This window comes from Onychomys torridus, chromosome 1, assembly GCF_903995425.1.
Source record: "Onychomys torridus chromosome 1, mOncTor1.1, whole genome shotgun sequence".
Taxonomy (NCBI): Eukaryota; Metazoa; Chordata; class Mammalia; order Rodentia; family Cricetidae; genus Onychomys; species Onychomys torridus.
Window position 1 is genome coordinate 97,653,017 of NC_050443.1, and position 25,141 is coordinate 97,678,157.

Consider the following 25,141-nt stretch of genomic DNA (forward strand, 5'->3'; position numbering starts at 1 on the left):
ACACAAAATACACATTAAAGTTTTTTTTAATATAATAGCAAAATTACTGTTATTGGGGAAATGCCTTTGAGGGCCTGAGTTTTGAGAAGTGGCCTCTGAACGGATGACCTCAGATACATGCAGACCCCCCCACAAAGAGTGGTAGGAGAGTACTTCCGGTTCAGAGAGGAGACTCTACCAATGTCACAGCAGAATGAAGCCAATGATGTATCCTACAGCTGGTATGAGCTATGCCCCTCTGAGGGTTGGTCACAGACTCCTCCTCAACCCAAATTCAAGAATTCAAGACTATAGTCTCTCCTCTTTGGTGACAGGCAGGAGACAACAGAAGACATGAGGTTATGGCGAAGAGGCCTGGTCCTCCAGGCTCTGAGGAATTCCTGGGGCATCTGCAGGCTTCACAGGCAGCCACCACCTCCGCCTGTCCCTGAAGTTGTGGCCACCTGGGAAGCCATCAGCCTGGGGAGGCAGCCAGTGCCTGAGTACTTCAACTTTGCCCACGATGTGCTGGATGAGTGGAGTCGGCTGGAAAAGGTAAGGCCCACCCTGCTGCCCTGGTGTCCCACCCGGCCTTCTGAAGTCCCTCAGACACAGCAGTGAGGCTCAAGGCTGAAAGTCAAGAGCATTTCAACGTTGAGATCTGGGAACCTGGCAAGTTCTAAAACTCGAATTGTTAGCACTGAAGCCTGAGGGGAAGGAATCCGCCCCGGGTGGTATGACCAGGTACAGGGCTTAAAGCATATCTGGTTCCAGTGCTCAAACCACACAGTCATGCTTCTTCATCCTCCTGCTGGGGATCCGCTAAGTGGAAGGGGCTCTGCTTTGATGGTATTCACTTCCCTTCTGAGCAGGAGAAGCAGGAGCTCAAGGTCAAAGCTTTTCACCTAGACGTGAACAAAAACAAACACATCCTGATTCCATTGTGTGTCTTTTGTTTTTTGTTTTTTCAAGACAGGGTTTCTCTGTGTAGTTTTGTTGCCTGTCCTGGATCTCACTCTGGTAGACTAGGCTGGCCTTGAACTCACAGAGATCTCGAGTGCCAGGATTAAAGGTGTGTGCTCATTGTATGTCTTATCTGCACACACTTATTTATTTTCTCTTCTATATGTGCCTATTATGGATATCTCTCTGTATTATATTTGATACTAATAATTTATTGGTAATAAAGAATATAAATTTTGATTCTAAAGGAATTTTAGGGTTAATTTTGTTTGCTTGCTCTAAAAAAAACAAATAAACAACAACAACAACAACAAAACAGGTCTATGTAGCCCTGACTGGCCTGTAACTTATTATATAGCCCAGGCTGACCTTGAACTCACAGAGATCTGCCTGCCTGCCTCCAGCGTGTGTTTCTTTGTTTTTGAGATAGCTTTATTCTGAAATTCAAGCTGGCCTGGAACTATACAACTTGTAGTTCAACTTAGCCTTGAACTCATGGCAAGCCTGCTGCCTCAGACTCCCATGCTATGATTACAGGCATGATCCTATCTTATCTGTGTTACTTTTAACCTTGTCAATTCTGCCACCACCAGAGGCAGGAATACCACACTGCCACTGAATATGGTAAATTGGTAAATTTACCACAGGGTGAGGATGAATGAGACTCAGAAGCACCCCTTTGAATTCACCACACATACATTAGCCACATACTTAAGGTGTGCACTTGGGCAAGTTCCCTGAGCTCTCTAGGCCTTGGCTTTCTCATCTGCAACCAGGAATCAAGGCAACTGCTACCCCAAGCTGTAGTGAGCAATAAATGAGACATGTTTGTGACTCGGAGCCAGAATGCTCCATCCTTAGGTCTCTGCAAAGAGTGAGTTCCTTTTTTATTTCCATTCTAGAGGAATTGTCTTTTGTCTCTTTCCCTTCTTTGCCTTTCTTTTCCAGTGTTGGGGGTGAAGTCCAGAGCCTTGCATTAGGCGAATGTTTTATCTAGCTTTTGAATTTGGAGTTTTGTTTTGTTTTCTTTGGGACAGGATTTTTGCTACATAGCCCGGCCTGGCCTTGAACTAATGATTCTTTGGCTTAACTCCCTAGTTGCTGAGATTAAAGTTATTTGCCACAATACCTGACCTCTTAGAGATCATCTGAGCATGAAAACAAAAATGCAGGAGTAAGTCATAAAAAGGAAATGGGGTTTTCCAATGCTCTCGGCTTCCTGAAAGCCACAGTCACAAGCACGACACTGAGAAAGAATCTGAACCTTCGGAACTCAGCAGAGCCCTGGCAACCCTGTGTTCATTACAGCAGTCACTGAACCTCAGCCTGAACAGCGAGCCTGGAGCCATTTTAAGCTTCCCTGTCCTGACCCAACTTCCTAGTCACCCAGAAGCCCTGGAAAACATCAGTCCTTGTCCCCAGTGGAGCCTGGCAGCCTCAGCAGGCAAAGAATGGTGCCAGAGCTCTTTCAAAGCTTCATTTCCAATACTTGCTATTTGGTGTTACTCCCCCATGTTTTTCTTTTATTTTTGAGATTATAATATAGTTTCATATTCTCTCCAAACCCTCCCATATATCCTTCTTTGCTCTCTTCCAAACTCATATACTCTTTTTTCATTGCTAAATGCATATATGTATATCTATATATTCCTAAATATAACTTTCTCGATCTACATAGTATTACTTGTAGGTATGTTTTCAGGGGTGACCATCCAGTATTGGACAACCAATTGACTTATTGTGACTTTTGCAAGGCTGTCTAGATTTGACACAGCTTGGAACTTAACCAGTAAGAAAAGTCTATTCCCAGGAAGCCATTTTTCAACAAACAACTGTAGGCAAATAGTTTAACTTTGTGATTGCATGAAGCAGACGGAGTGTTAGATGCCCACACGGGAAAGGAAAAATAAGCCAAAAGCTGGTAGAGTACTCAAGAAGCTAAAGAAAGGAAAGGCTAGGGACTAAGAAAGGCACATGGCCTTTAAAAGCCTCCCGTACACTCCCGAGTATCTCGAAAACTATGGGATTAGAGCCTTGAGCGTTGCCAGGATCACGCATGTGCCGGAAAAAAGGTCTGACAAAGCCCTGAACAGGCTTTCAGGGTTTATGGCCTTGCCCACTTCCAGTTTGTTTTCTCTGTGCAGTGAGGTGCACTCCTGGCTCACCGATCCTGCCACCGTGCCTTCTCCATCATCATAGACATCGACATTAGACATTAAGTCAAAATGAACTCTTCCTTAAATTGCCTTTGGTCATGGCTTTTTTTTTTTTTTTTTTAAATCAAAGCAACAATGAATGATACTGCTATACAACTCGTGGGACTACACTGGAGACCAATGTGCTGTGTGCTTTTATGTGGTAATTAGGGAGGGACACAGGACAGCATAAATCACCCTACCTTTTATGTTCAAAAAGTTGATCTGTAATATTTGCTTAAGTTTGCCTCACTCAACCCTGGGAGAATATGTAAGTAACAAAATTGGCCACCCTCCAAAGTACAAGGAGGGAGCCAGCCCTTTGGTTTTGTGTTTGGCTGGCTGGCTTTTAGTTTTATGAGGGAGGGTCTCATGTAGACACGACTGGCCTTATGCTCATTCTGTAGTTAAGGATGGCCCTGCCTTTCCGATCATCTTGTTTCTGTCTCCTAAGTCCTGAGTAGTTACAGGCATGCTACACAGAACTTAGTTTACTCAGTCCTTGGGCTAAACCAGGGCTTTGTGCATGTAAACAAGAACTCATTGATTGAGTCCTACCCTTGGCCCATCGTTTTAATTTTTGAACTCAGTGAACACATAACTGTTGTAAAAATGTGATTTCTTAAAAACAAATGAGCAAAAATGCCCAACAATGGCTTCTTTTTTTTTCCTGGCTGTACCCACTGTCTAGGCAGGGAACCGGCCCCCAAATCCTGCGTTCTGGTGGGTAAACGGCTCAGGAGCCGAAGTCAAGTGGACCTTTGAGGAGCTGGGGAAGCAGTCCAGGAAGGCAGCAAATGTCTTAGAGGGTGTGTGTGGCCTGCAGCCTGGAGACAGAATGATGCTGGTGCTTCCACGACTCCCAGATTGGTGGCTGAGCAGCGTGGCTTGTATGCGAACAGGTTGGTGAGCAAGGTTAGGGCACATTGGTGGGACTGGTGCCAACCACCAGAGCTTGGCAGTTCCCACAAGATTTGGAGGATGGAACAAAGAGAACCCAATAGGGGGTTCACTTTTCCTTTGCCTAGCAGTCACAAACCTGATTGCTTGCAGAGGCTAGACAATGATATGATAATTAAAAGTCAACTCTTAACTAATGGAAGCAGATGCAGAGATTCACAGCTAAGCACTGGGTGGAGTTTTAGGAGTCCAGCCAGAGAGGGAGGAGAGATTATATAAGAAAAGGGGTTAAGATCATGATGGGGAAACCCACAGAGATAGCTGACCTAAGCTAGTTGGAGTTCCCTGACTCTGGACTGACAGCTGGGGAACCTGCATGGGACCAAACTAGGCCCTCTGAATGTGGGTGACAATTATGTGGCTTGGGCAGTTTGTGTGGCCACTGGCAGTGGGACCAGGATTTATCCCAACTGGCTTTTTGGAGCCCATTCCCTATGGAAGGATACCTTGCTAGGCCTTGATGTAGGGGAGAGGGGCTTGGTCCTGCCTCAGCTTGATATACCAGACTTTGTTGACTCCCATAAGAGGCCTTACCCTCTCTGAGGAGTGGATGGGGTGGAGTGGGAGGAAGGTGGGGGGGGGTGAGCAGGAGTGAGGGAGGGAGGAAGGAAGGGGGAACTGTGGTTGGTATGTAAAATGGAATAAAAAAACCTTTTACATTAAAAAAAAAACTCGTAAAAAAGAAGTCAACTGTTTAGTAAGGAGACCTTGCAGTTTTTTTTAAAGCACCTACTATGTGCTGGACAATGTGTTAAGACATTTTTTTATAATCAAAACTTTGTTTAAAGTGTTATTTGTTTTTGCTACCAAATATCTCACTTTTGCCTACTCTACATCTTTTATTGATACTCAAATAAAATAACTCACAACTACATTTCACATTAAGATGTGAGGTATAGCCTCCACTCCAACACTGCAGAAGATACCAAATCTGAAGTCAATGCAGTCCTACATCTCTAAATTTTCCTCATATGCACTTGTCAGGCTATAGTGATTGACTTTCTCTTATTGATAGTTCTGGGTGTCAATCATCTTCTGTTTTAGTTAGGGTTTCTATTACTGTGGAGTGACACCATTTCCATGGCAACTCTTATAAAGGAAAGCATTTAATTGAGGTGGCTTACAGTTCAGAAGTTCAGTCCATTATCATCATGGCAGGGAACATGGAGGTGTGTAGGCAGACATGATGCTGACAATATCTTGATATGCAGGCAACAGGAAGTAGACTCAGACACTGAGTAGCCTGAGCATATATGAAACCTCAAACCCTCCTCCACAGTGACACACTTCTTCCAACAGGGCCACACCTACTCCAAACTTGAGTATAGTCCCTAAATCATAACCAGCAAATAACTTCTATGGGATGTGATAACAGAGAAATGGAATCAAGAAGCACTTCAGGGCTGCAGTGGGAATATCTCACAAAGACCTGAGTTTGACCTCCAGAACCATATTAAAAAGAAAAAAAAAGCCCCAAAAGCCAAGCTAATATATACCAAGTATGATGGTACATATTTATAATCTCAGCCTTAGGGAGGCAAAGACAGGTGGCTCCCTGGGGCTCAACAGCTAGCCAGCTTGGCACCTTGACAAGTTCCAAGCCAGTGAGAGATCCTGCCTCAAAACCAGATAGATGACATTTGAGCAGTGACACCTGGGGTTGTCTTCTTACATCCTACACACACACACATGCATAGCACCCACACTTACATGAACACACGTAAATAAAGAACACCATTCAACTCAGAGTGCTCACATTGGGCACTAAATTGTGCAAGAATTTGGGAGAGAGGGCAAAGAGTAGTGAGAACATGAGCTGCACTCTGGTGTTGTGCTGAACTGACCTTTCCCCTGCCTCTTGTTCTCACTAGATGTTTTCCTCTGTGAAATTAGTGCCTTAAACTTGATGGAAAATGCTAATAATTCACATTATGAGATATCAAAGGCTTTCAAATGTCAAGTTTGCCCCCCCCCCACCTGTCCTTATTCCTTGGAGGTGAATGGAACCCTTAGCACAGCTTTGGTTGAAGCACTATGGGGACTCTGGAGTTCCTGCCTGCTATACCTCCTTTATCAGCAAGTGATCCACATACAACAAAAGGATTTATTGCAAAATTTTATTTAAAAGGCATAGAAAACAATGGAACTAAGGAGTTGCTGAGGCAATACAATGTAATATATGTAATATATTTAAGATCATGGACTCTCAGTGTCTTAGTCAGGGTTTCTTTTTTTTTTTTTTTTTTTTTTGTATGTGTGTGGAGCTGAGGATTGAACCCAGGGCCTTGTGCTTGCTAGGCAAGCGCTCTACCACTGAGCTAAATCCCCAACCCCTTAGTCAGGGTTTCTATTGCTATGATGAAACACTCCGACTAAAAACAACTTGGGGAGGAAAGGGTTTTTTTGGCTTACACTTCCACATCATGGTCCATCACTGAAGGAAGTCAGGACAGGAACTCAAGCAGGACAGGAACCTGGAGGCAGGAGCTGATGCAGAGGCCATGAAGGAGTGCTGCTTACTGGCTTGCTCATCATGGCTTGCTCAGCCTGCTTTCTTATAGAACCCAGGACCACCAGCCCTGGGATGGTACCACCCATAATGGGCTGAGCTCTCCCCCATCAATCACTAATTAACAAAATGCCCTGAGGCATTTCCTCAACTGAGGTTTCTTCCTTTCAGATAACTCTAGCTTGTGTCAAGCTGACTTAAATCTAGCCAGGGCAGAACAGGTTTTACCACTGCTTTAGCACCACAGTGCTGGTTTTGTTACACATTAGCTATGTCCTCTTGGGCAAACCATTTGATTTAGTTAAGGCATGAAAGTCTAATGATCCATACTCTTTAGAAATGTATACAGCATTTATCACAATAGCATGCATTTTTGAGCATCACAAGAACTAAGAGAAGTAATGTCGTAATGTCAGAAAAGTTCTTACCCTGGGCAACATCTTTTTCACTTGGTTGTTACTATTATTGTTCCCTCAGATGTTCCAACCCTCTTCAGTTGCTTGTTTCTCTGGCCTCTACATTAGAATCATTCTCCTTTCTAACACCCTACCCTCCCTTCTCTGTTTGTCCCAAGGTGTGGTCATGATTCCAGGTGTCTCCCAGCTGACAGCAAAGGATCTCAGGTACCGGCTGCAGGCAGCCAGGGCCAAGTCCATCATCACCAGTGATGCCCTAGCTCCACATGTGGATGCCATCAGTGCTGACTGCCCCTCCCTCCAAACCAAGCTTCTGGTGTCCAACACCAGTCGTCCAGGCTGGATCAATTTCCGGGAACTCCTTCGGTAAATTGAGACTCTCCAGGAGAGTAGCTATGAGATGGGCTTTGGGGATTTTCCTTTTCGGCAACAGGATTGAGCATGAGCGGACTGAATCAAAGAGATACTGGCCGGAGACATCCTCCTGTTTCCACCTCAATATTCAAGGTCACTGGATGTGTCATTTCGTCCCAGTGTTCCCTAAAATGTTGGACAAGGCCGGGCGGTGGTGGCACACACCTTTAATCCCAGCACTAGGGAGGCAGAAGCAGGTGGATCTCTGTGAGTTTGAGGCCAGCCTGGGCTACCAAGTGAGTTCCAGGAAAGGTGCAAAGCTACACAGAGAAACCCTGCTTCGGAAAATAATAATAATAATAATAGATGTTGGCCAAGATTGCTAGAATTCTTAGCTGGAGCATGCGAGCTAGACTTCATGATGCATTTAGTTCACAGAAGGCTGTCCATAGTGAAATAGCTGCCTTCTTACCGGTGCTTGCTGTCTGCCAGGCACTGTGCTGAATAAGCATTTGCCTACATTCATGTGTGCAAGAAGGATTTAATGAGGCCTGCTCTGTGCTTCAGAACACCGGTGCCCTGGGCTTTGGTGCACAGAACACTGTAGCAAAGAAGAAATCACCTTGTTTAATCCTTCAAAGGAGCCCCACAAGATGTGACCTTATTTTTACGGGTGAGAAAACAGTGTTGGAAAAGTGAAGTGACTCACTGAAATGCCAAGAAAGAATAATGTGAGAATTAGGGTGGAGTAAAGATTACTGCCTTGTGACATGGACATGGTGTGGTAGACGCTTATCTGGGGATTTGAGATCTTTGTCTTGATCAGATACCAGAATACCTGTCCTGGCAGCTCACACCTGTCAGCCTAGCACTCAGGAGATTGAGACAGGATTGTGAGTGTGAAGCAAGCCTGAACTACAGAGCCAGACCCTGTTGCAAAACAAAATAAATAATAAATAAATAAAACAAAATAAGGAAGGAATAATCCAAAACAGGCCACTGAATGCTGGACTCTTGAGCCTGGAATGTGCAGCTCCATGACCAGATGGACCTGAGTATTTGAAATACAAATTGTGCAATCTAGTATCTGGCCTACTTAGCCAGGCGGATCTGAACCAGGATCCTAGGAGTCCTCGTTTCTTTTTTTCCCCCACTTACATAGAGAAAAGGTTTATTTTGCCTGGGTCTTGAAGGTTTTATTTCATGATTGACTGCCCCCTTGATGAGGCAGTTCATTATGGCCAAAGCATGTGGCATTTCAAAACCAGTTACATCGTGTGAGCTAAGGGACAAGAAAGGGAGAGAGAGGGGAAAAGAATAAGGCTTACAAGCACTTTCAAGGACATATTCCCACTGGTCTAAGGCCTTCTATGGGGTCCACTTCCTAATGATTGACACTAGGGTGGATAGAACCAAGTTGAGAACTAAGCACAGTGCCTTTGGGGGACTTCAAGATGCAAACAGTAGCAGTGGGTTGGTGTCAGAGGAGTCTTCATTTCTAATGATCATGACATTTGGGGGAGCAGTCAGGTTAACCTAGATATATCCTTTTAATTTCAGTTGTCAGTAAAATTACTACAGGTTAAAAAAAATCAGAATTCTGATTCATTTTTTCCAAGGTGGAGCACAAGTAATGGAATTTCTTTCAAAAATTAACTCAGAGATCTTAAGACCCAGTCGGGTCTGAGAACCATGAGCTAGCTGAGTCTTCAAATCACAGAACTTGGGAAGTCAACTAATCTCAAAGCCCTATTTTTTGAGAAAACATTTAGAAAAATATCTCTACATTGAGAATTGAGTTAGGGATAGAACTATTCATAAATGAACAGAATTACACACATTGGAATGTGTGTTTTCTGCCACAAACTCCTCAACCCCACTCAAAGAATATAGGGATCTCTGTGTGTGTGTGTGTGTGTGTGTGTGTGTGTGTGTGTGTGTGTGTGTACATGTGTGTTGTTGTATGTATATGGTATGTATGTGAGTGTGTGTGTGTGTGTGCTTGTTCATGTAGGTGTGTGCACATATGTGCAGGACAGAGGTTCCCACCAGGTATTTTCTTCTATCATTATCCACTACCTTATGTTTTGAGACAGAGTTCCCTGAACCTGGAGCTCACCAGCTAGGTAGACTGGCTGCCCAGTGATATCCAGGGACCCTCTGCCTCTGCATTCCCAAGCCTGAAATTATAGATGCAAGCAGCTTTTATGTGGGTGCTAAGGATCTAAACTCATGTCTGCTCCCTTGCACTGTACTGACTGAACTATCCACCCCACCTTGTGGATCTTTCAAATGAGTCATCTGGGCATTTTGAGCCTCGATTTCCTTGGCTCTCACATCATTGTAGAGCTAGTATCTTCTATCTATGAAGGTGTATGCAGATAGTGTTCACTCAGCCCCTCGCACATGGGGTGTTGAAACGGCAGTCCTGCCATTGCTAGAGCTTAGGCACTGCTTGGTGTCTTCACATTAACAGTGTGACCTCGTATTCTCGAATTTTCCAGAGAGGCATCTACAGAGCACAACTGTGTGAGAACTAAGAGCCGAGATTCTGTGGCCATCTACTTCACCAGTGGAACCACGGGGGCCCCCAAGATGGTGGAACATTCCCAGTGCAGCTATGGATTGGGTTTTGTGGCCAGTGGAAGGTATTGGGACAGCTTGTCTAGAAGGTCCAAAACCAAGGTGGGTGAGTGAGCAGAGGGGAGGGAGTGAAGGAGGAAGAGCTGGAAATGGAGGTCAGAGGGCAACCAGAGGGTGAGTCAGGAAGGCCTATATTTTTAAAATTATATCAAAATACACAACACATTTTTTTGTTTGTTTTGTTTTTTTCGAGACAGGGTTTCTCTGTGTAGCTTTGTGCCTTTCCTGGAACTCACTTGGTAGCCCAGGCTGGCCTTGAACTCACAGAGATCCTCCAGGCTCTGCCTCCCGAGTGCTGGGATTAAAGGCGTGCGCCACCACCACTGCTCGGCTGCAACACATTTTTTTTTTTTTTTTTTACCATTTTCCTTAAAATTTTTCTAGCAGATATATAAATTTTTTTCCTAATTATAGAACACTGTGTGACGGTTTAAAACATGTGTACAATCTTTAAGTCATGGTAAAGCTACTCATGTCCTCAAACACTTGTCGTTTACCTGTGGTAAAATAAAACACTCAAGGTCCTTTCTCTGAGGAAATTTTCCCAGTTTAAGTGTATCATCTAACAGCAGTCTATATAATCACATTTTAGTGCGCCCGTCACCAGCATCCCTCTACAGAACTAACTTTCAGTCTTCTCAAGCAGAGGTTCTAGTTCCATTATATAACAAGCTCCCATCCCCCTCCTCCCTGCCTTCCTGGAATCCCTGTTCTGCTTTCCACCTCTATGACTACTCCAGACACCTCTTGTGAGCAGTGCACCATTTTGAAATTTGCTCCTTTGTCCAGGACAGCGTCTTCAGGGTTCATCCATTTTCTCTAAGTTTTCCTTACATTTACTTTGTAATGAGCATAGAAGGTACTAGATATCATGATGGCCTTTTCAAACATAGTGCGTTCCAGATTCTCCTCTTCTCTCCCCTCCCCCCCCCCTGCTACCTCTGTAACACCCTGTCACCAGTCGTGGGTCCTTTTGCCCACCTCCCACCCCCACCCCCCTCATTACTTGCTCTTCGATCCTCTTGGTATCATTTCTAGTTTTGCAGGTTTTACATGTACTTACATATGTGGATGTATACATCACAGGCTAGGAGATACATATGAGAGATAACACATGGGCGCTCTCTTTCTGAGATTGAGCCACTTCACTTCATGTGTTTTCCAAATCCATCCATTTTCTTGCCATGTGACCTAGTTATCCCTCTTCTGGGCAAACACGCAAAAGACTCCATATCCTACCACAGGAATACTTTGCACATCCATGTTTATTGCCACTTTATTCATGGTAGAAAAGAAATATGACCAGACTATACACCCATCAACAGAAGAATGGGTAATAAAAATGTGACACATCTTCAGGAGTGGTATTTTTTTTTCAGCTGTACAGAAAAATAAAAGTTTCAGGGAAATTTCCCTACCTTTCATGATTCAAAGGTATTCCACTGTGTGTGTGTGTGTGTGTACACACACACACGTACACACACACACACACACACACACATACACACACACACATATATATACTACATTTTCAAATCCACTCAACTATTGGAAGATACATTCAACTATTATGGGTTGCTTCTATATTGTACCTGTTGTCCCCATGGTTACTTCTTTGGATGTCTCTCTGAAGTAGAATTGCTCAGTCATATGACAATTCTATGTTTTTTGGTTTACTTAAGGAATATTGGATATTGTGAGCAGGGGTATGACACGATCCAATTTAGTTTGTAGAGGGTCCCTCAGGATGTTGGGTTGGTAGCAAATCGTAAGGATCAAGGAATGAAGCAGAGTTAGGAAAGAGAACACTACATTAGAACAAAAAGCATAGTGCCTTGTCTGGGGAAATAAGGAGACAGGAGTATTCATATTATGAACAATTTAAACACAGATCTAATGAAATTTTCTGACAGCTTGATATGGAATGAGCATTATGTGGCTTTTTCTCCAAAGAATAATAGGGAGGAAATTATGGAATAAGTTTATCAGAGGAAGGAAAACCCCGAGTTATTCATTGGCATTGCAAACTCAATGGGTCTATTTAACATCTCCATCCTCTCAACTGAAGTAGCGATGTAGAGGTAGAGTATAGACGTACATATGTAGAGGTAATGAGATTCCTCTCAGGGTCCCAGTATACAGATGATAGTTAATATGTTGAGGCTGGGTGAGATTTGAAGAGAACAGAGTATTTCTTCAGTGAAGGGAGGAATAGGAGCTGACTTGAGGGAAACCACTCATGAAGAGGAGGACCAGAAGAAAGTATGTCCTGGAACTCAGAGGCGACCATGACGGCTTGTCTATATCCTGTGTTTTCAGACATTGTGTCCCTTCCCTACAACGTTCCTCCTGTTTCACACCATGGTTCCTACCCATTAGTGATGCCTACTCAAAAGTCATTCCCACTTCAGAAGCATTTCTCAGACCCATATCCACCCTCACTATGGACCCCATGAAAACATGGGATAAATCTTAAAAGATGCTCAATCAACATTTGTCGAGATAATGGTCTCCTTGCTCTGAGTTAGGTGTTTATTCTCTGTTATTGCACAAGACTTTGATTTTAACTCTTAGAAATGTACTCTCCCATTGACACTGGGTCCTCACTGGGATATTTCTGGACATCCATTGCTACCCTGTGTCGTGGAGATCCTGTAGCCCCTTTCTGCAGGACTGACCAACCCCCCCCCCCCAACTCCAGTAGATCACAGATGGTGTGGATGTTTGGATGTTTGGGTAGGCTAACACATAACCCAGGTTCTGGGCCTGGGTAGTTGCAGGGTTGGTCAGCCTGCCAGCTCTCCTTCTCTTCACCCATCAAGGTGAGCTCTCCAGCATTCCCCTAGCTAGTTCACCCCTTGCAGAGATGAGCAAGAGATATTGATGGTGTAGCAGAGATCAGGGGCCTCAAACCAGAGCTATGATTCTTTGCAATGAAAACCTGCATGTAAAGATGTATGGATAAAGGATTTTACTTTGTGACTCACTGTGTCACACTGCAGCTTCCACGACAAGATTTTCCCTTTCTTCCCTTTTCCCATCCTTTTCTCTTAATTTTTTTGGGGTGTGGGGGAGATGGGTGGGATCAAGAGGCATGATGTGAAAGACACAAAGAATAAATGAAAAGAAAGTTTAAAAATGTGCCCTCCCAGGATTTCTTGGATACTTATACTTACTAAACTACAAGCTTTTCAAAATATGACTATTTACTTCTACATCCCTAGGGCTGACTCCAGACTAATTTAAATGAGTGTGGAATGGAATAAAAATGCTCTTATCACAATGTACTGAGATTAATTTCCCTTGCAAATGCTCTCACTAAATGGTGACCTCTTTGAAAGTACAAGACCTGTTCTTTTAATTTTGTCTTCTTAGTCTAGGACACAAATGCAGAGAACGTGTTGAGTAAGTGTTAGTTGAGATAGTAGTTGAGTTGATGGAGCTTGTGTAGATTTGACAAGCTTGAGTGGTACCTCCTGTGGTCTCAGCTCCAAATAATGTTATGTGAATAATGTAATCCATTCTAAAGGTGGAGACCTTGACGAGGATGCTCTTACTTCCTCTCACTTTTTTGGCAGGAGGTGGATGGCCTTGACTGAATCTGACATCTTCTGGAACACAACTGACACCGGTTGGGTGAAGGCAGCGTGGACACTCTTCTCTGCCTGGTCCAATGGAGCTTGCATTTTTGTGCATGAGCTGCCCCGAGCTGATGCCCAAACTATCCTAAATGTAAGAAAACATCCCCGTGCAGGGATCCTGATCTTTGCACAAACTGAGTAAATGCCCTATCACTAAGCCCCCATTTTGAAACAGTCACACTATATAACCCAGAACAACCTTGAACCAGAGGTCTTCTGCATTTGAGTCCCATGGGTTGAGGTTATAAGTGCATACCACCATGCCAAGCTCTGAAACACCTTTTTTGTCCTGGGTGTAAATGAGAGGAGTGAAACATCTGCTTTAAGGTGGCATGAGAAAATGAATGAATCTGTTGACAAATTCACTCAAAGCCTTCCGTAATCTGGTTCCTGTCCACCTAGCAAACTTTAATCATCGCTTATGCTCAATATAAATCCCTAGGCACAAAAGCCTTTTACTACACACCATGTCTCTCCTTCACTATGTTTTTGTCAAAGCACAAGATATTTGTCAAAACTTTAGGTAAAATCAAAAGTCTACTCCCCACAGCATGTGCTGCTGTCCCCAAACCTTATCATGAGCTTTCACCCAACCATACACCTTTCCCCTCCTGTCTTGTCTCTCTGGAATCTTATCATGAGGTAGGAGGATTGACCACCGCAGTGAAGACACTGAGTATCTTTGATCTATTTTCTACTCTAAATGAGAGTTCTTGAGTTATCAATGAGCCTATCTCCCCATACCATCTCTTTGAGACAAGCTGGGTTATATGAGGCTAGAAGTATAGGCTTCCACATTGGTCAAACATGGATTCTCACCCTAGTCTCTGGACTTGTTTGAGTCCTACTTTCTACCTCTGAAGGAAAGTTCATACAGTTGTCATGATAATGGAAAGAAATGGGGTCCCTAATGCACTAGTTGTTGTTAACTCTCCATTGTCATTGTTCAGGTTGGACTTGGCCACTTGTGCAGTTTATTTCTTCACTGTCCCCAGCCATAGCACTAGATTCATGATCTATTGATATGCTATAAATTAGAATTAGCAGCTTTAACACAAGCATTTATTATCTCATAACTTTCTATGTTTGGGATTCTGGGAGCAGCTTTACCAGGTGGTCTTGGAGAAAAGAAGCCTTGTAAGATTGCTGTCAAGATTTCACCAAAGTACACCCATACTAACAGCAGCATTGTTACTAGTTACAGTAATGAAAAGGCAGGAACAACCCAAGTATCCATCAGAAACTGAATGTGTAACCCAAATACAGCACACACACACACACACACACACACACACACACACACACACACACGTTAGTCATCCTTTAAAAGGAAGCCAATTCTGGTACTCTGCAATATGAGTGATGATACTGGAGGACCTTATACTAAGTAAAAGAGGACGGGACAAAGGGCATATACTACATGACTCCATTTATATAAGGTACCTAGAATAGTCATGTTCATGAAGAATGGTGGTTACTATGAGTCTGGGAAGAAGGTAATGGGAATTTAGTACATAATGGGGACACAGACCCAGTTTGGAAAGATGAAATAATTCTGAAGATGGATGGTGCCACATAGTAAAACAAACAAACAAAAAACACCTTTAAAATGAGTGATGTAGGGAAATGTATGACATATCTCTAGGGATCATTTATGTTTCTGTGTGTTCACGTGAGTGCAGGTAAATGAATGTGTGTAGGAGTGTGTGTACATGTACTGTACATTTATATGTGGAGGCCAGTGGTCATCTTCAAATGTCATTGCTCAGGTGGCACTCACCTTGTGTTTTGAGGCCAGGTCTCTTTGGCCTGAAGCTTTTTCATTGGGCTAGACTGCTGGTCAGTGAGTCGTGAGGATCTAACCGTCTCTGCCACCTAGTGCTGAGTTTATAAGCGTATACTACCACACTTGACTCTTCCTCGTGGGTTGAGTTCTGGAGAGCAAACTTGGCTCCTACGCTTGCATTACTGCTTGAGCCATCTCCCATGAGCTTTAAGAATAATTTTACAGAGCTGTCATCTAGAAATGCAGTCATCTCAGTGTAGGGTGAAGCCTGGGCAAGCTGTTTCACTTCTGGATTGTGGTTTTTATCAGTTGTGCACTGAATACTGGCCTACTGTGTACCCTTATCCCAAGGGCAGCTGGAATGTGCTCAAAGCCTGGTACCTTGTCTCCTCCAGAGTGAGTCACTCAAGAGAGGGAGAGGTGAGAGCATCTGAGACAGAGGCTGTCCTCTTCCTGTAACCTAATCTCAAGTGACTCCCACCAGGTCAACAGGATGCTATTGGTGTAAGAGGAGACTCCATAGGGGTACAAATGCCAGCAGGTAGAGGTCATGGAGATCATCTTGACAGATGCCATACTTAGTTTTCTACTCCTTTGCTTTGTCAATGGGACTATAAATATCTAATTCACCCATCCCATCACACCTGAGTGTCTCTAAGAAAACTGTCTAAACCCCTTGTTTTGTTTAGACTCTCTGCAAGTTCCCAATAACTACCTTGTGCTGTGTCCCAACCCTCTTCCGGCTGCTTGTACAGGAGGATCTGACAAGGTACAGCTTTTGCTTGGCACTTCTAGGGTTCTCACATGAGGACATACATGCAAATCAACCTTCTTAATCTAACTCTTGTTCCCCGTGGTTCTCATCTTTGTCTTCCTATGACTCTCTTGAGTCACCTCTGTCTCTTTCTATGTCTTCATACATCTCTCTTTGTCAATATCTTCTGTCTTTCACACAAAACACTCCCACATACTTTACATAAAGCTTTTAAAGATGATTTTAATTCACACCCAGGGAAAATGGAAAGGATTTAAGGCAATCCAAAATTTCAACACTCGGGGTAAACTTCATCACTACCATATATCACACCTACAGGCTAGTTAGTACCTTAACACTGTGTCTGTAACTTCTGTCACAGAAATTGTTGGAGCTCCACTGACCATCTATAGAGTGGGGTTGGTAGCCAAGGATATTTCATTTGCTTAGACTAACAAGCTCCACCACAGTATACTCTATATCTTCCACACCCAAATTAACCCAAGCCAGGCATTCCTGGGTATCTGTCTTTGAACACCCAAAAGAAGGTGACAACACTCTGTAGATGGCTCTTATCCTGGGCAAATCCAAAGCAATAGGCACTAGATGGACAAGACTATTTGCTAGGGTATTGGGTAAATCCCCTCATCAATCAGTAACTTACTCATCCTGACCCATGTCTCCCTTTTCTATCCTCTCCCAAGCTATGCTCTTCACATGCTCTCATTTTCCTTAACCACACTCTCTGGCCATGAAATACTCCAAAGAAAGGAGGACTTACATGACTTCGAGTGTATTCCTTAAATATAAGAACCCATCCCATTCAATTCTTGTGAATACCTCTACATTGTAACTCTGGCTAGTCTCTACATTGTAATTCTGGCTAGAAGCAGTCCTTGGGTAATTCTTGAAGACCAGTCAGAGGCTGCCTGGCAATACTAAGTAATTCAGTTGAATCAGTGGACTCCAACCAGGAGAAAATGATTGAAAATGTAATTATATTTAGGACAATTTTTGAACTGAGAGGTAGATTTGCTATTTGTTTAATATATTTGGAAATTTTAGATCCAATCTTCAGAATTAGGGGATTCTTAGAAGACTATTTTTAATTTCTTAGATTTTTTTATTGATTTATTACTTTGAGTCAGATCATTACTTTAATTGATTTATTATCTATCATGTCTTTATAGGTAAATTAATCTGGACAATTGATTTTATCCCAAATTTAGATAGGATTGATTTGCTTTAATGATTTGGTTCTGCAGACCATATCTGCAGAGAGAGGTTGGCCCACATGGAGCTGACTATGGTACAGAAGGGAGTTTATCCTCTACTGTCTTTGGGGCTCTGAACCTCTAGCAATGCCAGAGGGTGTGTAGAAATGTTTGTGACATAGATGGCCTTGTCTTCCTACTTGAGAAAGGTACAAGTTTCAAAGCCTGAGGCACTGTTTGACTGGTGGAGAGGCCCTCAACCCTGATGTGAGGGACAAGTGGAAGAACCAGACAGGCCTGGAGCTCCATGAAGGCTACGGACAATCTGAAACAGTGAGTTGGTGTCCCAGACCACCTCATCTGACCTATAACAGTTACTCACATCTCCCCAATGCCTGCCAGAAGTTGCCTTGGCTCTGGGGAAAGCTGGCAATGAGATACCATTAGTCATTCTTTCTTTTGGTTCAAAAGCCATCTTGGGTAATTAATTTCACATATACCATAGCCTGCACAGTAGCCTTCCTGATACCATGATTACTTTTATGTAGCTGTGACAAAATATCCTGCAGAAACAAAGAAGAGAGACTTACTTTGGCTCATAATTTTAGAGAGTCCAGTTGTGATCACTTGGTCCCTTGATCTTGGAGAACACTGTAGCACTGGAAGCCCATGGTGGAAGAGGTTCCATCTTAATATTGTTCAAAATGGTCTTCCCTTCTCAGACACCCTGCCTTCTAGATGATTCTAAATTCAATCCAGTTGACAATGAAGATTAATACTCATAATGCTCAAGGAATTTGCCACCCCAGAATAGCCTACAATGTATTTTTAGTAAAATCCTAAGCAGTGACCTCTGCAGCCATCTTGGCAAGATGTGGGGGTGAGTGAGTCTGTGAGCTTAATGATACAATTCAGGTCTCCATCCATGAACACTAACTAGAGTTCTACATAAAGATGTGTTGGCTATGGAAAGGAGATAAAGAAAAATTAAGGAAAAGGGAGGGAAAAGGATGAGAGGGAGGGAAAGAAAGATGGCGGAAGAAAGAAGAAGAATGGATGGTAGTGAGAGCAAGCCTGGAGCAGGAAACAAGAGGATGGACACTGATTTCTCTCCAGGTCCTTATCTGCGGCAATTCAAGAGGCTCGACAATCAAGTCTGGATCTATGGGGAAAGCAAGCCCACCTTACGACGTGCAGGTAGGCAGCCTCTGCCCCCTGTGCATGGAGCCATCCATGGGCTGGGGAGTATAGGCTGGTGGGTACCACAGCTGTGTAAACAATGCTCTGATGCCATGCAATCTCTCCATCAGATTGTAGATGAGGACGGCAATATCCTGCCTCCAGAAAAAGAGGGGAATGTTGCTATCCGCATCAAACCCACCAGACCCTTCTGTTTCTTCAACAGCTATCTGGTAAGAGGTGGGGGATCAGCTGTGAGAAGTCTCAGCAATCATTCATGCCAAACCTTGAGAAGCACATTTTGTAAATATCTATAATTTGAACCTTCCAGTAACTGAATGGGGTTGGTTGCTATTGTTATTGATCAGGAACTCTGTTGTTGATAAGGAAGCTACAAAAGTACAATGATTTCTCCAGTGTTACATAACTAATATGCAAGGTCATAGGCTTTCAAAAGAGTATGTTGAGAGCACAAACCCATGACAACTTAGTCATGATGAAAAGGATAGGGAAAACTAGGTTCAGGAAAGTGAAGGTTCTTACCAAAGAGTCAATTGCAAGTTTGTAGCAGAACCAAGTTTTCAGGGTGTTTCTTTCTGGTTTGCTGGCTGAATTTGTATCCTGGAATTTCAGTCCAAGGTTCCAAATTAAGACAGTAATTATCTCTCCTCTAAACATACTTTGGCTAGAGTCTCTTCAGACTTTTTTTTTCTATAAAATCCTCAAACCAAGATGTGTGTCAGAATCACTCAGGAAGCTTCAACTATTATGATGCCTACATACCACTTAAACCAAATCAACTAAACTTTTGTATGATGAGGGTCAGCCCCTAGGTAACTCAAATGTGCAGCCAAGAATTGAGAACCACTTATCACAGAGATACCATGCTACTCTTACACTAAGCTGACTGAATGTGCATTTTAGAACCAACTTGTCAAGATCCATAAAAACATGTTAGCAGTTTAATTGGATTTTTCTTAGTCTATAAATTAACCCAAAGAAAGCTGACACTTCACCCATTCTTTATAATTATCTTATATTAGTTAATTTAGTGAGTGTGTGTGTGTATGTGTGTGTGTGTGTGTGTGTGTGTGTGTGTGTGTGTGTGTGTTTGGGTATATGCATACTAGGAAGTATTATGGAGGTCAAAGGACAGCTTGGGGAAGTCAGTTCTCTTCTTTTTCCCTGTGGGTTTGTGGATTGAACTCAGATCATCAGGCTTGGTAGCATACACTACTACCCTCCAATCTATTTCAGCAGCTCCTACTCATTCTTTCTATCTTTCCATTTGTTTATCTCTCCTCTAATGTTCTATAGGTTGGTAAGACTTCTGTGACTCTACCTTTTAGACCTTTTCTAAGATACATTCTGAGATATTCGTTAATAACTTAGCTTTTCCTCAAAATGTATTTTTGAATGGAGATAACATTTACTTGTGAAAAAATGCATCCATGGCAAGTGTATAGGCCAGTGACTTCTGGCAACTGTGTATGCCTATGTGGTCACCACTGAAGTTAGGATGTGAACATTGTCATCACCTCTAAGAGTTCTATGAGATCCTTTACATCCAACCTTCTTTACCTGAGACCTCAGGCAATTGGTAAATTGTTGCTACTATATAGCATTATATATACTAGATATTTACTATATACTGTATACAACAACTATATACTAATTTTGTTTTCTTTCTAAAAACTATACTGGAGTCATAAAAGATCCATTTTTTGTGTATCTTAAACTCAGGATAATTTATTTGCCAGTCACTCATATTTTTGCATGCATTAGTAATTTTTTTCTTTTTATTAACTTTTTCTTTCAGTTTTTTGGAATTTGGGCTGGAGTGTCAGCTTTGTGAATAAAGCATTTGCCATGCAAGTGTTAGGACCTGAGTTTGAATCCTCAGAACTAGCCAAAAGCTGGACAGAGTAGCATGAGTGTCTGAAATCCCAGCTCCTAAGATGAGTTGGAGACAGGAGAATGCCTGGAAGCTCACAGGCCACCTAGCTTGGAGCATGCAGTCCAGATAAACAATGAAAGACCAGCTAGCTTGGAGCATGCAGTGCAGATAAACCATGAAAGACCAGCTAGCTTGGAGCATGCAATGCAGATGAACAATGAAAGACCAGCTAGCTTGGAGCATTCAGTGCAGATGAACAATGAAAGACCAGCTAGCCTGGAGCATGCAGTGCAGATGAACAATGAAAGACCAGCTAGCTTGGAGCATGCAGTGCAGAAGAACAATGAAAGACCAGCTAGCCTGGAGCATGCAGTGCAGGTGAACAATGAAAGACCAGCTAACTTGGAGCATTCAGTGCAGATGAACAATGAAAGACCAGCTAGCCTGGAGCATGCAGTGCAGGTGAACAATGAAAGACCAGCTAACTTGGAGCATGCAGTGCAGATGAACAATGAAAGACCAGCTAGCCTGGAGCATGCAGTGCAGATGAACAATGAAAGACCAGCTAGCCTGGAGCATGCAGTGCAGATGAACAATGGAAGACCAGCTAGCCTGGAGCATGCAGTGCAGATGAACAATGAAAGACCTGTCTCAAACAAAGCAGAAGGAAAGAACTGACAGCAAAAGCTGTCCTCTGACTTTAGCACATGTGCCATGGCCCTAATGTATCCATATTCATACATCCCAAAAAATCTATAGAGCACACACATACACACTGACTTTTAGAATCACAGCTTGACTCTTTCTATGCTCTACCCTTGCCTCCTATCAATGGGGTTTCAAAGGCAACCCATTACTTCATATCTTCTATGCTCAGCATATTCTCTTATCCAGAGCCAATTGCCCTGTGTGTGTCCTCCTTGAATTCAGTTCTTCTAAGGATGTTTGTGGGCATTTGCTCTAAATCCCACCTGGAATCTCTCATCCAATTAAAAGAGAAGAAGTCACAAATCTTCAGGACTCCAGCCTCCTGCCCTGTAGGAAATTCTGGATAGCTTGAGCCTTGAGAACCAATAGGCTACCTGTTGAAGGGTTGTTGGCCCCCAGTGTGGGATACCCAGGGAGGGGCTGGCCTAAGTGATTATGCTCAAATGACCCTTCACGGTCTTCCCTTGTCTTAAAGGATAATCCTGAGAAGACAGCCTCATCAGAGAAAGGAGACTTTTACATCACTGGGGACCGAGCCCACGTGGACAAGGATGGCTACTTTTGGTTCTTAGGGAGAAATGATGATGTGATCAACTCTGCAAGGTTAGCAGTTTGCCCTTTCCTTTTCTCAAGGTTCTATAGGGGAAGGAAAGCCATTTGGAAAAGCTTCTTTTCTCTTCCAGCTACCGGATTGGGCCTGTTGAGGTGGAGAGTGCCCTTGCAGAACATCCAGCTGTCCTTGAGTGCGCTGTGGTCAGCAGCCCAGATCCCATTCGGGGAGAGGTAAGCAGTCAGGCAAGAACATAACTGCATTGTTTTCTACTTAGTAGCACCCTAAGGAACAAGCAGGAATGCCAGGTCCCTCCTTTGGTCTCAGCCCCACCCCTAGTATCACAAAACCAAAGTCCCACCCTCAGTCACTCATTGATTCTGATTAAACCACCTGTAAATAGTAGGTGCACTCTACAAAGACAAGATGGGAAAATATAAAGTGTAGTTTTACTTGGACACCAGACAATCCAAATGAGGCTGCTGATTCGGCAGAAGATCTCAGTGGAAAGGAAGACACAGACCGCCATTAATCCTCTCCAGTGTGTGTCGGGGGATTCTTTTCTGTTTTCAGGTAGAGACCTAGAAAGCTCACCAGACATGACTGATGAAGGCTGTAGCTGGAAGGGATGGCCAACTTGAGGGATGACAGAATGTTTCTAAGTAGCCTTGATATGCTAGAAAGATGAGCCAAATTTAATGGGCTTTCACAGGACAAAAGCAAACTCCTTTTCTGTGGGTCCCAAGAGGAAGGCAAGAGCAGACCCTAGGCACTGCTATGCCCACAATACCTGACAGAAACAACCCAAAGGAGGGAAGACTTAGTTGTTTCCCAATGTCATGGTGTTTAGTCCTTTGTGGTGGGAGGGGAAAGCAGAGCAGTGAAGTCCATGGCTTGACTGGGGATGGGTTGTAAGTGAGTGGTAGACGCTGTTCACATTATAGCAGGCCTGGAAGTAGACAATCAGGCAGGAACCAAGGGACTACACACACACACGCACACACACACACACACACACACACACACACACACACACACACACACACACACGTGTGTGTGGAGGTCAGAGGAAAACCCACGTGGGCTCCATGGAATGAGCTCAGGTCATCAGGCTCAGCATCAAATGCACCCTCGGAGCCATCTCCAGCCCAAGGAATTACATTTTGAACAATTGTTGCCTCTTTATCCGGAGGCAAATTGTAGGAGAAACCTGGGCAGACAAAGCCAAGGTGCAGAACATCAGCTCAACTGATTGAAACAGAAACAGTGTAACTCCATGTTTGCTGATGGGAAGTGTACATGCAGGCACCCTCCAAAGACCCAGCAGCCCCTGAGCAGGGCTGTGTTTTCTTCAGCCTGGACAAGCCCATGTCCCTCTGCCCTCCTACAGGAAAATCTGGAAGTAAGTGGCCATTGGCATTGTCAAGTTACATCCCCCAGTGGGTTTGCATCTTAGGGGAATCCATGCTGTCTCCTAATGGAGTCATTACAAGTATGGCAAGGGGCATGGGACATGAGGCTTGAAAATGATTCCACAAAAGCCAGTAACTCTTCAGTAGTTTATTCTCAACAGGCAGACAACAGGGAAATGGATGTCATTCACTTTGCTAGCTGTGCTCAAGCAACTAGTAGAACTAGTAGAAACTAGAACCCTCCTGATAGCATAAGTAGCCACACACGCACAAGGCTAGCTTGAGAAGAAAAGCATCATTCCTAAACGCTTGATGCCTTTTGGGGTTCCCTCCCTGCAGGTGGTGAAGGCATTTATCGTGCTTTCTCCAGCCTACACGTCTCATGACCCAGAAGCACTGACCCGGGAACTCCAGGAGCATGTGAAGAAGGTGACTGCTCCATACAAGTACCCCAGGAAGGTAAACACCTGGGGTCCTAAGACATAAGCTGAGGAACCAGAAGGATGCCTGCTCCCTGGACTGGCCTCCTATACAGGGCAAGGCTCTATGCCAGAGATATGCACATCCCAGCTACTGATTCAGCCTTGTTTGTCTTTCCTCGCTGGATCTTTCCCAAAGTCCATTATGGTCTTACTCTAAGAATTGACCTGTTGATGAGAAGCTGAGGGCCCATGTGCTCTAAGCTCTAGCAGTTTTAACTGTTGTCTCCTAGGGCAAACCCTGAATTATGGTCGCTTTCCAATGAAACAGTAAAAGTAACAACTTAAGAAAAGGGTCATTCTGGGAAACGATGGTTTCTAAGCATAATGGTATCTGTTTGTTTGGTTACTAGGTGGCTTTCATTTCCGAACTGCCAAAGACGGTTTCTGGAAAGATCTTAAGGAGTAAATTGAGAGATCAAGAGTGGGGGAGATGAGGTGCAACCCAAGAAAGATGACGTGATACTCTGAAGGTCCTTAAAAAAGAAGGAAGCAGGGTTGGCCAGCCCCCTCCTTGGAGCACTATCCCTTCAAAGAATAGGCATCAAAGATGGCCAGCATCCAAATGGGCATTGTAGGATGGTGCTGGTAAAGGTGAGAGCATCCCTGATCCAGAGCTCACAGCCAATGCCCCATCCCTGACTGGAGACATCCTCAGCATCCATCCATTGGTTGTATGAAGAGAATTCTGCTGTTCCTGTTCCTGGGAAAGGGGTATTCATGGTCTCATTATGCCAGTGGGAATATAAAACTACCCTTTGGATGAAGGCATTTGGTAACAGCATCTGGGCCATGAACCTGGCAATACTCTTTCATTTAAAAATCACACCTTTGGGACTCACTATAAAAGAAATAATTCAAAATGCTGAAAATACTTGCTATACAAAGATATTCAGTGAAGTGTTGTTTATAACTGAAAACACACACACACACACACACACACACACACACACACACACACACACACACAAATGCCAAAACAATAGAGAAATAATTAAATCAATTAACACTAGACTGGCCAGTTAATGTAACTATTTGATTACTGAAGCACAGCTTGTGTCCTGAGAAAAAACATGTTACATTGTTGTTTAAAGGGAAAACTGCCACCGGGAAGCAGTTGTAAGGAAACACTGGAGGCATCACTAGTACCTTTCTTAGATACCTGCTCTCTCTTAAGTTTTCTTAAGAAACAGAACCAACTATTTCAATAAACAAGTTACTTTAGAGAGGCAGTCCTCTCTTCCGGGCCTGGGAGATGGCGCTGATCATAAGGCACCTGCTGTGTAAGCAAAAACACCCTATTTTCAGATCCCAGATAGCCATGTAAAGTCAGCTGTGGCTGTGCACATCTGTAACCTTAACCTTAGGGTAATAGGAAGACAGGAGGATTCCCAGAGCTTGTTGGCCAGCCAGTCTAGCCAGCCAGTGAGCTATATGTTCAATGAGAGTCCCCATCTCAAAAAGGTAAGGTGGAGAACAGGAGTGGAAGAGAGTGACATTGA

At 43.6% G+C, this 25,141-nt stretch overlaps 1 protein-coding gene across 2 annotated transcripts; it reads left to right on the forward strand.

The window, feature by feature from the left end:
- Window positions 1-333: 333 nt before the first annotated feature.
- LOC118597146 (acyl-coenzyme A synthetase ACSM5, mitochondrial) lies at window positions 334-24,076 on the forward strand. 2 transcript variants are annotated; one of them, XM_036208436.1, is made up of 13 exons: window positions 334-534; window positions 3,829-4,039; window positions 7,181-7,388; window positions 9,881-10,024; window positions 13,598-13,751; window positions 16,136-16,215; window positions 17,624-17,747; window positions 18,531-18,611; window positions 18,725-18,826; window positions 21,674-21,801; window positions 21,882-21,981; window positions 23,500-23,619; window positions 23,993-24,076. In XM_036208436.1, the coding sequence occupies exons 1-13, from the start codon at window positions 334-336 to the stop codon at window positions 24,074-24,076; spliced, it is 1,737 nt and encodes a 578-aa protein (XP_036064329.1). The 2 variants fall into 2 exon arrangements, with proteins under 2 accessions (XP_036064329.1, XP_036064338.1); XM_036208445.1 differs by having other exon boundaries at window positions 23,500-23,618; window positions 24,008-24,041.
- Window positions 24,077-25,141: the final 1,065 nt, after the last annotated feature.